The sequence below is a fragment of the Schistocerca nitens genome, chromosome 4, assembly GCF_023898315.1.
Source record: "Schistocerca nitens isolate TAMUIC-IGC-003100 chromosome 4, iqSchNite1.1, whole genome shotgun sequence".
NCBI classification, from domain to species: domain Eukaryota; kingdom Metazoa; phylum Arthropoda; class Insecta; order Orthoptera; family Acrididae; genus Schistocerca; species Schistocerca nitens.
Window position 1 is genome coordinate 170,565,031 of NC_064617.1, and position 12,230 is coordinate 170,577,260.

The window sequence follows — 12,230 nt, forward strand, 5'->3', positions numbered from 1 at the left end:
ACCAAATTAGACAACAAATTACCGTCTCGGACACATGCACACGCACGCACGTGTGCACGCCTGCCCGCACACACACACACACACACACACACACACACACACACACACACTCCACCACCCATGTATTGTGGGTTACTTAGCTAAGTATATGTTCCACTGAGCATATTGCCCAAAAGAATTATTACATCACTTTTTCTTTGAGGTGGGTAAACCTTACCCACATAGTAGAACTGTGCTGAAATAGTTCACTCATTGAGTGCTGCAGACATGACTAGTTACTACAGTTCTGTGCCTTTTGGGGAAACTGGAGCCTTCAGTTTCTTCACCATTAAAGGTATGCGAAACCATGGCTTTGCTTGTTAGTATATAGTCTGGGAAATTAGCCATCCCATTATCCTCATTTTATTTGTGCTGCAAGCTGAATGTTTTTCGCAGCTTTTGTGTACTCCTTTAATGAAAATATCTTATTTATTCTGATTCTGTGCTGTGGCTGACTAATGAGATGCTGCATTCTGAACAGCAATTCAAACAGCCACCATCTTAATTTCAGCGTTTCAGACACTTGCTGTATCATTGAGCAGCCAAATATCAGTGCACGCAACAGAACTCAGGAAAAAAACATCTGAAGCCGCGAGGTGCAAGGGCCTGCCGCAGAATAGAAAACATCACCAAGCAGTAGTCTAGCAAGAAATTACTGCCTGATGGCAGAAAGTACACAAGGACAAGGACAAGACCAAAGCAACAAACAATTAAGTAGAAACCTTTGTCACAATGATGTCAGAGAATAGTAACCAACAATATCAGATGCGAGTACAGAACTGACTGACCATTCACTGGGCGGCTGTATTTATATCGGCCGCAAGGAACACTACTAGCCAGCGTATTCACACGGCGGGACAGGTGGCGTGCTCACGTTGTGGCGAGATTGTCATCTAAACAGCCATCTCTGTCCATTACTTACAGTGGGCATTCAACTTTTATGTAGCTGGATACCAGAAAGCTAATGTGCTTTATTTGTTGTATGTCTTATCTATACTTGTGTATTCTGAAAATATGTAGTTTCAGTAATACTGTGCATTACAGATGTCTCCAAAATGCCATTCTTTTTGTATAGTTTGTTGTGCTACTGTGACAGGAAATCCGATAACCATACATAAATATGATACTTAACACAGGTTAGACTTGAAGAACAGAAACGGAAGTACTGCAAAGGTCCCACATCTGCCCATCACATTCACACAGAAAGAGTTGTGAGACCTCTGGGGGCACTTTGGAAGAAGTGCAGATTCACTCTAGCACAACAAAGGGGAAATGTTCAGGGCTAATGGCATGTATTACCACAAATTTTATCTGCTTACTCACCCAACTATCTATTTTAAGCTTATGACCATAAGTACCTTCAAATTCACTCATTAGAATCTTCAAAATCAGTAGCTTACCTTGGTTGTGTTGTACCTGCTGCAGCAAATTCACCCCAGTTAGCTTCTGGAGGTGTTGCACCATGAGATGATGAAACAGGCAAATCAAAAAGAAGATCGTTTCCAGCAGTAGGTCTCGGCTGATGAGATGGAGAAGAAACAGGCGTCACTCGTGACGCATTTGCTGGAGCTCCTGGTGGTGGCCCAATTTTAACTCCACCAGGAGGAGGTGGGAGGATACCTGTGCTGTTGCCACCAACACCACGAGGCTTTGGCCTACTTGATACTTCAGTCCCATCTTTCTTCTGAACAGTGAGAGAAAATGCATTCTCAGAACTAGTTTGGTAATGTCTGACAAATTACATTTATTAGATAAAAAATCTAATCAACAAGCAGCGGCAGGAAAACACACACACACAAAAAGGTTTAACTTTTACAAGCTTTTGGAGCCAGTGGCTCCTTCTGGCAGAAAAGTTGAAGGGGAAGGACTGGATAGGTTTAGGAAAGACTCTTTCCTTCTCAATGCTTTTGGTAGGTCTCCCCTGACTCAAGGTTCTGGGTGACTTTTCTGAACTGTACCCCTTTTCTTAAACCTCTCCAGTCCTTTTCCTTCAACCCTCTTCTTTCCCCTTCAACTCTTCTGCAGAAGAAGTATCCACTGGCTCTGAAAGCTTGATAAAGTTAAACCTTTGTGTGTGTGTGTGTGTGTGTGTGTTTTCTCTCCTGCCACCACATGGTGAGAACATTTTTTTTTATCTATCCATTTACATTATATTGTTAACAATTGATTATTTTGATTGTTAAATTACATTTATTGCCATATGAGTAGCAATTATGCTAGAATAAATGTAATAACAAGATATGTGGGCTGAAAGAGAACTGATATTCATATGGGCAATGATGAACATCTGAAAACTGTGAAACTTAAATATAGAATTCAATACCTAAATATGTTATACTGCAAGTCATTAACATTTTTTTCTATCTTGATTTCCAAAAGATGTACAGACTCAACACCAAGCTTCCAATGTTGTGCCGCCATACTAGCAGGGGACTATTTGAGGCGGGGTGGGGGTGGAGGGAGGGGTTGCTTGGCATCTCTCAGTAATGACTTTTCTTTCCTCTCGACTATGGTGTAATTCCAACTTTTCAATATTGATATAATTTATAAGGACTAATATTCAAGTAATTAACACACTCTGAAATACTGAGTATTTTAAATGTTGTTGTTTATAAACCTCAATAAAACTGAATTCCAATGTTAGGTTAAAAATACAAAATTTCCTGTGATCTTACAAAATTCCTGAAATTCCATGAAATTTTCCAGATTTTTCAAGTAAAATGTAATTCCTTGAGAATTCCAGGCTTTCAAAAAGAATCACCATCCCGCACCAGTTAATTCTGAGGTGTATACTGATAAAAAAACACATCCATGTCAAATCATAAACATGAGAAGCAGAAAAATTTAAAAAACATAAGTAGGCTGGAGGGATCTAAATCCATATGGAGCATCTTCTGAAATCTATTCAAACAAACAAGGCCAATAGTTTTTATATTAACAATGACGATTGTGTTTTTAAATGGGCTATACTACTTTGTCATCAGTCCGTCCCTTTCAAGAGAGAAACATATATGAAGGTAATAAACGAGAAAAGTGGGGACTTGGCTGTTCCAACAATTTAAGCAAGTCAAAGAGTTGGAAATGGGCGTGATAATAGTTGCAACAAGATAGGTAAAAGAAAATAGAACTTATGCAGTATCTTGCACAGGAGGGTCTAAAGGAACAACGAGGTGGGGGAGAGGGGAGAAAGTAACCTGCAGTCACATAGAGGGTGGGAGGAGATGGGGGGGGGGGGGGACACATGGCTCTTCCCCCACAACCACTGCTTACAGTTAAAGTGGAGCAGTATTATAGTCTAGTGTAAAAATTGCTCTCCCTTAGGAAACACAACACTCTAGTAGTGACTGGGGGGGGGGGGGGGGGGGACACATGGCTCTTCCCCCACAACCACTGCTAACAGTTAAAGTGGAGCAGTATTATAGTCTAGTGTAAAAATTGCTCTCCCTTAGGAAACACAACACTCTAGTAGTGACTGTCATCATCCACAAGCATCTGAGGTAGTAAGGTAGGCAACTTGAGGGAGTGCCACAGATTGGCCAGCATGGCGCACTCAACAAGAACATGTGCTATCATCAGTAGATTACCGCAGCTGCAATGAGAAGGATCCTCCCAACACAGAAGGAACTTGTGGTTGAGTCTTGCGTGACCAATGCGTAGTCGGCACAACAGAATACCATCTTTCCAAGAGGCCTGGAAAGATGTATGTCACACATCAGTGAACCCTTTACTACCTCTCAACTTGTTTTGAGTCATAGCAGCCTGCCATTCCAATTCCCAGGGCCTCAAAATATTGCATCAAAGTTGTTATTGTAAGCTGGTGCCCAGCATTCTTACATCAAGTTGACCTCCTATAGTTGCATCTTTAGCTAGATGGTTGGCGAGTTCACTGCCTGGAATGCTTATGTGGCTCAGTGTCTTGCCAGAGCTGTAGATGTCAAGGAGGAGGTCCTGGACGTTGGCGACCACAATATTTTTGGAATAGCACAGGAATATGCCTTTTAAGCAGCTCACGGAATCACTATAGATCATTGTGGCCAGGGATTTGACATACCGCAAAGCCTGAGATATGGCAACCAACTCTGCAGTGTATACATCAAGAGAGAATGCTTCTCATGCCACCTTGCAGAATAATCGTGCCTCCACGACGACAGGTGTCAGAGAAGGGTACGATCAGCATCCTTCTTGGGGCCACAAAAGAGGTCCATCCATATCACAGGACAGGGGACAGACCACAGGGCATGTCGAGAGAGAGCGCTATGAAGACAGACTAAAAGAGACTGTTTGAGGTCCTTCAGTACGGTATATAGTCAGAACCCAGCTGGTCTTCCCAGTTTTGGGTGATGCGCGAACAATCTTGACTGTTGGTTGTGGAAGAGAGTTGAGTGACATGGGTGAGTGGGCATCAGACAGATTGGAACTGTGTAATTTGCCTGAAGCTGCTGTCATCTAGCCCACAGTGGTGGGTCAAAGACTTCCAAGAGGAGGCTGTGAACAGGGCTCACACGGAAGGCCCCCATTGCCAATTGCACACCAGTGTGGTGAACAGGGTCCAGCAAGCTTGGTACAGATGGTGCTGCCAACCCATAGGCCAAGCGGTAAAATCAGTACTTTGTAAAATCTCAGATGAACTATGCAAACAGACCCCCACAAGAGGTTACTAAGAAATCAGAGAGCATTTAGCTTCTTCATATAAGTTGCATTGAGCCAGAGGACATGCGACAGCCAAGTTAGCTTGTTGTCAAATAAAATACCTAAGTACTGAAAAGTTTCCATCACAAAGTAACTGGTCACTGAGATAAATTCCTGGATGTGGGTAAGCAGTCCATAGTCTTCAAAAATGCACAACTTGTGATTTTGCAGGAGGAAACTGACAACTGTGATTCATGGCCCAATCATGTACTCTCCAGACAGCTCCCTAAAGTTGGCGCTCAGTGGAGCACAGTGATGCACAGGTGTAGCAAAGGCAAAAATCATCCACATACAGCAATGGAAAGGAACTGTGGGCCCACTGCATTTATGATACCATTGACGCTAATACCAAACAGTGCTATGCTGAGGATCGATCCCTAAGGGACTCGAGTTTCCAGTACACACTGGTTGCTGATAGTCAAAAAAGTCAGGAAATTCTGGATAAAAATGGGGCAACTGCCCCGGAAACCCCCTCATGAAGTGCAGATAAGATATGATGTCACCAAGTGGTATCATATGCCTTCTGTAGGTCAAAGAAAACAACAATCAGATGTTGGCAATCTGTGAAAGCATTGCACAATGCTGTTTCCAGATGAACCAGATCTGTGGTGGACTGGAAAATCCAAAAGCCACTTTGCAATTGTGATATATGCCCTCCAGCTTCATGGCACCAACAAAGAAGGCAGTTGACCATTCATTTTATTAGCTTACGCAGCCCATTTGTGAGAGAGATTGGCTGTTAGTTAGTTAAAATATGTGGGTCCTTTCCCAGTTTCAGGACAGGAATAATAATAGCTTCCCCCCACTGAAATGGAAATTCTCCTTCCCACCAAATATGATTAACAAGCCCAAGAATACATTTCATGCTACAAGCATGAAGATGTTCGAGCATTGGGTTGTGGATTTTGTCGGCTCAAGAAGCCGCATCTCGACACACTGCCCAAGTGCTGCGAGGCTCCCATTCACTAAAAGGAGCACTGTATGACAGCGCCATGGGCATGGAAGGATAGCATGTGGCATTCAATATGATATTTCTGGGTCAGAAAATGAGGATGGTAATTACTGCAAGCAGACATTTCAGCGAAGTGTGATGTAACACATTCAGCAAGTACCACAGGATCAGAGAAGATGTTACCACTGACATGGATGCCACAAATGTAGTGGAGTTTAGTCCATGCTTGAGATGATTGAGTGTGGGATCGCATAGACGATGCATATTGCTCCCAAAATTCCTGCTTTCTTTTCTTTATTAAAAACTGCACTTTCACCCAGAGTCTCTTGAATACTATTAAATTATCCACAAAGGGATGGCATGTGTGCCATTGAAGTACCCTGCAGCATTCCCTGATAACTGTAGCTGTATCTTGAGACCCCTATGGCACCGGCAGCCGTCAAGAAGATCCGGAGGAGTAGGGTATCGTTTCTGCTACAGCATGAATAACACTGTCAATAGTATCCTGTACCACTTTGTCAATACCTGTCGCACAACTGGCTGCAAAAGTGGCTGTGGAGGAGAAAGACTGTCAGTCAGCTTTCTGAAGTGGCCAACGTGGAGCATGCTCCAGATATATGAGAGTGGAGAGAATGAAAGGAAAATGGTTGCTGTTACAAAGATCACCATGGACACACCACTGAATCAGTTTTAAGACACTCAGGCTCCAAACTGTAAGATCAATAATTGAGTATGTACCATGGGCCGCACTGAAATGTGTTGCAGCTCCAGTGCTGAGTAGGCAGACATCCAACCCTGACAGGAGGTGTTCTAGTTCTCAGCCTGTGTGGTACAGTGTTGCAGTGCCACAAAGAATTATGAGTGTTAAATTCTCCCAGTAACAGGAAGGGAGGAGATAGCTGTTCCACTAACTGTAACAGCTTGTGACACTGGAATGATCCATTTGGAGGTAGATAAGCATTAAATATTTTAATCCGAACTGACAGGTAGACACTAATGGCCGAGGTATCTAGTGCAGCGGTAAGTGGCACCTCCTCACTGGAAGTACCAGAGTGTATAAGGGTACAGAGCCCACCAGACACTTTCTGACTTTAACATGATTGGTACAGTAGGATTTGTAGTTTCTCAGAGGAGGGATGTGTGTTGCTGTGAACGGTGTTTCCTGAAGTGCTATGCCAACAATGGAGTAAGTAGCCATTAAATGAGGACGTTCAGTCAGGTGGCAATAGTACCCATTACAGTTCCATTGAAGGAGCACTGGCATTGATATTAGATTTGAGAAAGTGGCAAACAGAAAAGATGGGTGCAATTATTTCGCTGCCGGGTCGCAGTCCACCTAATTGTGTGATCCGATGTCAGTGTGCATGGGCTCAACTGCTACAGGGATGGGGACCAGAACATTTGAGGCATCATAAAGTAGTTTATCATTGTGCTTATACTTCTCATCTTTGTGAACATCGATTTCTGTGAATATTTCCCACCACAATTTCCCTCAGCCTGCAGCCCGTGGCTGCTGGTCCTTGTCTTGAGATGTAGCAACTTGAGGTGTGTCATTCCTGACGAGGCCAGATGATGACAAGGCATCTTTGGCCTCATCAATAGTGTGGAAACCACTGGTGCTACAGGTGTAGGGTACAAGGGAACTGACATTCCCTCCACCAACTGTAGGGCAGGCCCCGGAATACGACCATGGCCAGGAGAGGCCGGGTGAGACCTTATTGCGTGGGTATGGACTCTGAGACAACAGTCTTAAAATTTGAGACTGTATCAGTCGGATGCAGTCTTTCAAACTTTTTCTTCACATCTTGATAAGACAGGCAGTCAGGCATTTTATACTCTTTAATTTTCTTTTCCCTCTTGAACACTGAGCATCACAATGAATGAGGAGGATCCAGTTCTCGACATATAGGAGGCTGGTCACAAGGGCTGCCCTCATGGGATGCCCATCCACATGCCTTACAGATAGCCTCTTCAGAAAAGCGGGAGGATATGTGTCCGTACCTTAGGCACCTAAAACATCTCATTGGAGGAGGAAAGTAAGGCCTGACAATACACCTATGGACCATGCATGACCTTAATCTTCTCAGGCAAAAGTTGCCTTTGAAGGCTATGTCAAAAGCTCCAGTATCCACTGAATTATCCTTGGGTCCCCTCCGGATGTAGTGCACAAAATGGACTCCACACCATGCCAGATTAGTAAGCAGCTCTTCATCAGTTTGTAGCGTTAGGTCCCAATGGAGGATAACACCTTGAATTATACTGTGCTCGGAACGAGGAGAAATTGTGGTATATCTTTTATCTTGGCACAGACTTAAAGTGCCCACAATTGGTTGGCATTGAGATTTTGATCAGCAAAGATCCATTTCTCATCTCCTCTACTGCAGCAGCCTCCCAAACCAATGTTCACTATTTTCAAAGAAAAACAGTGGCTTCACTGCAGTGAAAGATCTGCCGTCAGTTCGGGAACAAATCAAGACTTCGGTACACTCTCCACTTCCATTTTTCCTTACCTAACTCTCATCTTGAGGCATGGTCAGAGAGGGAAATGCCATAGGAACATGAACTCTGTATTAAAATTGCTGTCCGTTAACTGCTGAGATGGCCGTGTTGGCATGGCCACCATTAAATTTGATCTGTTTCATTGCAGATCATCAGCCCCAATGCCACTCACTCCACTCAGAGGCTCTCCCGGTGGGCGCCACACCGCCAAATCAAAGGCCCCCCTGGCACAGCAGCCATAGCCTGGAGTCCTGGTACCCCAAAATGGAGATAGGTACCTACTCCTTCACTGACATGGGGAACTACAGCTCAGGCATCGGTACTGTGATCCCTGCATTGTCAGGTGGCTACCACCAAGAGGATACTACATGACGACCCCACCACGACAGACTGGCTACTGCAATGGATCTCGGGTGCAAAAATGGATCTATATGATTGGTAGGTGCAAAAGATAACAGTGCACAGCGGAGCATTAATGCATCACAGTAAAGAGTCCTTTCCCGAACAGTCCGCACTTCGGTATAAACTGGAAAGTAGAGGTCAAACACAAAATGGGGACCAGAATTTAAAAAGCCAAAAAACATAAGGGGGAAAAGCATTAAAAAGTAAAAAGAGCAAAAACCTAGAGAAGTACAATGAACAGTCAAAATACCAAGGTAAAAATGCTACCAAATAGAGACACTCCTATTAATCACCTCTTACAACTGGCAAGGAATGGCCACTGGTCTACTCTAGCCCCTGACACCAAAGGGGTAAGTTTTTATATTTACCCATAGAAAGGCTATCACAGTATCTGATGCACATGCAATTAATACTATATCTTAACTAGAATTAATCTGCTGAGCTGTTAAATGAATACCTTAAGAGGCTGAAGATTAAATTACAAGCAAAAGCAAGTTTCTCACAGAACATGAATTCATGTAAGGATTTTAAGTGATCCTCAGCCATTCATAAACTGAGAAAAGTCCATTGTAAAAGCTTATGCGAGTTTTGACAGAGGGCACTATATATAAACTAAAAATGCAGAGTTTATGGCTGTGCAGCAATACAGGTGGTTTAATTTTAATGGTATAAGTAAAAAGTAATGAAATGGCATGAATAAACATTCTCTCTCTATTTTCTTTTTAGTATTAATCTTTGCTCTTTCTAGGCAATGAAACTACCTTCACAGAGTAAGTTAATAACACCACCAAACAAAATATTAGTCATTTCTTTAAAAGGGCTGATTGCTTTGGAGTGTTGTAGATCCCATGCCAGGCAGTCATGATCCTCCACCACTGGCATTAGTCATGGTGGTGAATTGGTTGGTCGTAAGGAATCAGTACAGTAAGATGCATCTACATGGTGTAGATGTGATAGAATTGCAGAAAGGACCTACCATGCTTGGATGTGTCCATAACCACACTGAATGAAATTTGCATGAATTATTGGCATATCAATGGGGCCCATTCAGTGTGTTTACCAGGAATGGCGTGCCACTTGCAGCCATGTAACATGGTTTAAGAACAGTTATCGAAAAAAGATAATTATCGACAGGCACTGGAGGTGAGCATCACGCCTCATTAATGGCAACCGGTTTCAAGCCCATCACAAATTGCTGCTGTCAGTGAACAAAGGTCCATATCAAGACTCTGAAAGAACAGTGTTAAGGGAATTTAATGTAATGGACACATGGAGTATGGAGCCTCACAAAAGGTCATTGCTCACAGTAGCACACACACATGCACTTCTTCAGTGGGTCAAACAACATGAAAACTGGACAATAGCTGGTACGAGACATAGTGTGGTCCAACGCGTTGCCGTTTTGCTCTTGATGATGTAAAGCAATGAGTGCGACAGCCTACTGTAACGATTAACCTGTAGAGTATGGAGTGTGTAGCTCAGGCTGAAGGTGGTTCCGTGATGATTTTGGAGTGCTTTACCTATCATGACTTGTGTCCATGCATTCAGGTTTACCATGAAAATGAACCAGGGAGTTAATGCCAACATTCACGGTGACGAAGTGTTGCCCTTTCTTCATCATCTTCGTGACAAGTAAGCTGTGGGCACTCATCATTCAAGATAACAACTGTTGTGTCTCAAGGACTGCACATACACAGCTATGCTATAAATTTTTAGCAGACATGCAGAAAAAGATTTTATCTGCAATATAACTATTACAACTTTTCAACATACTATCCATGAGCACTTATACATTTTTCCGTCCCTTGAAACCACTTCAAAAATGTCTGTCCAAGGTTATTTAGGGAAGTATGCTGTTTTACGCTGCACTAGCCTCTTCACCGGATGAAAGATGCTACCCATGAATTTTTGCCTCTGTCTTTGGGAACAGAAAGCAGTCACACGCAACCAGGTCAGATGAATGTGGCAAGTGTGCAATTCCCCAAGAAGTCCTTGTTCTGGCAACCGTTTGGGCTGCAGCATTGTCGTGATGCAGAACCAGTTGTCTACGCCTAGAATTTGTGAGCTGTGACCTTCGTGTTGTAATAACTTTTAGCAATATCATTCACCACTGACAGTGGGACCGGTGTTCAAGGTCACAGAGGTGTAATGACCCATCTTGGTGCAGAAAGTTACCACCATCTTCCTTCCATCATCTTTGAAATTTTATGTGTAGTTCATCACCTGGAAAGTCTCGTACTGAAGACTGCCTCTCAGTTTCGGAATTATAATGGTACATCCATGTTTTGTCATCTGCGACAATATTGTAGATGTCTTGGACTGCCCTTTATCAGATTTTTCAAGCATAAAATGATACCAATTGATTTTTATTTTCTTTCTTTCTTTCTTTCTTGTCTGTTGTCAGGGACTGTGGTACTCAATGGTCTGCACTGCAGTTGATGCAACATTTGGGTCCCTTTCATGTCACAAAATGTGAGACAAGGAATATCTTCAATCATTTTGTTCACAGTCTTAATGTTTTATTGGGTCACTGCCATTGATGGGTGACAGACAAATTTCATCTTCAAGAGACTCGACCTCTTGAAATTTCACGAAACTAATCTCCTGTGCTGGCCCCAGGAAGATCCAGATTCACCAAAAACGCATTGCAAAAAACAGTCACATTCTTCTGTATTTAACTCCTTTTTGTAGTCATAATACATCACTGAACAAAAATCATAGCACAAGAGACTCAGCTTGCACGTTGTTGTCAGGCTCAGCACTGCCTGCATCCTCACCTACCATTTGCAATGCAGTTTGAAATCCAGAGAAGAAACCCCATTGTAATCAATCTTCCAGTTTAAGAGCTGCTGAAGAACTTCAGCACAGCCCACACATACACCTATGTCTATATTCTGCAAACCACTGAAGTGCATGGCAGATTACACATACCACTATACCAGTTATTATGGTTTCTTCCTGTTCCATTCTTGTACAGAAAACGGAAGAATGATTGAATGATGCTGTGTGTGCTGTACTTAATCTTGTCGCCAAGGTTCCTATGTGAGCAATAAGTAGGGGGTTGTATCATATTCCAAGAGTTCTCATTAATCCAGTTCTTGAAACTTTTTAAGTGGGCTTTCTCTCTCTCTCTCTCTCTCTCTCTCTCTCTCTCTCTCTCTCTCTCTCTCTCGGGCGCAAAAACAACTGGGGTCACACGCACCCAAGTCAAAATTATAGAACATGAAGACAGAGTTGTTGTTGTTGTTGTTGTTGTGGTCTTCAGTCCTGAGACTGGTTTGATGCAGCTCTCCATGCTACTCTATCCTGTGCAAGCTTCTTCATCTCCCAATACACACTGCAGCCTACATCCTTCTGAATCTGTTTAGTGTATTCATCTCTTGGTCTCCCTCTACAATTTTTACCCTCCACGCTGCCCTCCAATACTAAATTGGTGACCCCTTGATGCCTCAGAACATGTCCTACCAACCGATCTCCTCTTCTTGTCAAGTTGTGCCACAAACTCCTCTTCTCCCCAATCCTATTCAATACCTCCTCATTAGTTATGTGGTCTACCCATTTAATCTTCAGCATTCTTCAGTAGCACCACATTTCAAAAGCTTCTTTCTCTTCTTGTCCAAACTATTTATCGTCCACATCTCGCTCCCAT

The 12,230-nt window shown here is 43.0% G+C and overlaps 1 protein-coding gene across 1 annotated transcript in view; it reads right to left on the minus strand.

Annotated features, from left to right (window-relative positions):
• The window catches only part of LOC126251611 (NECAP-like protein CG9132), a 34,510-nt gene that overhangs the window by 13,670 nt on the left and 8,610 nt on the right, over positions 1-12,230 (minus strand). Inside the window, exon 4 of the mRNA XM_049952151.1 lies at positions 1,440-1,723. Within this exon, the coding sequence (XP_049808108.1) occupies positions 1,440-1,723 (284 nt within the window). The remainder of the gene's footprint in view (positions 1-1,439; positions 1,724-12,230) is intronic.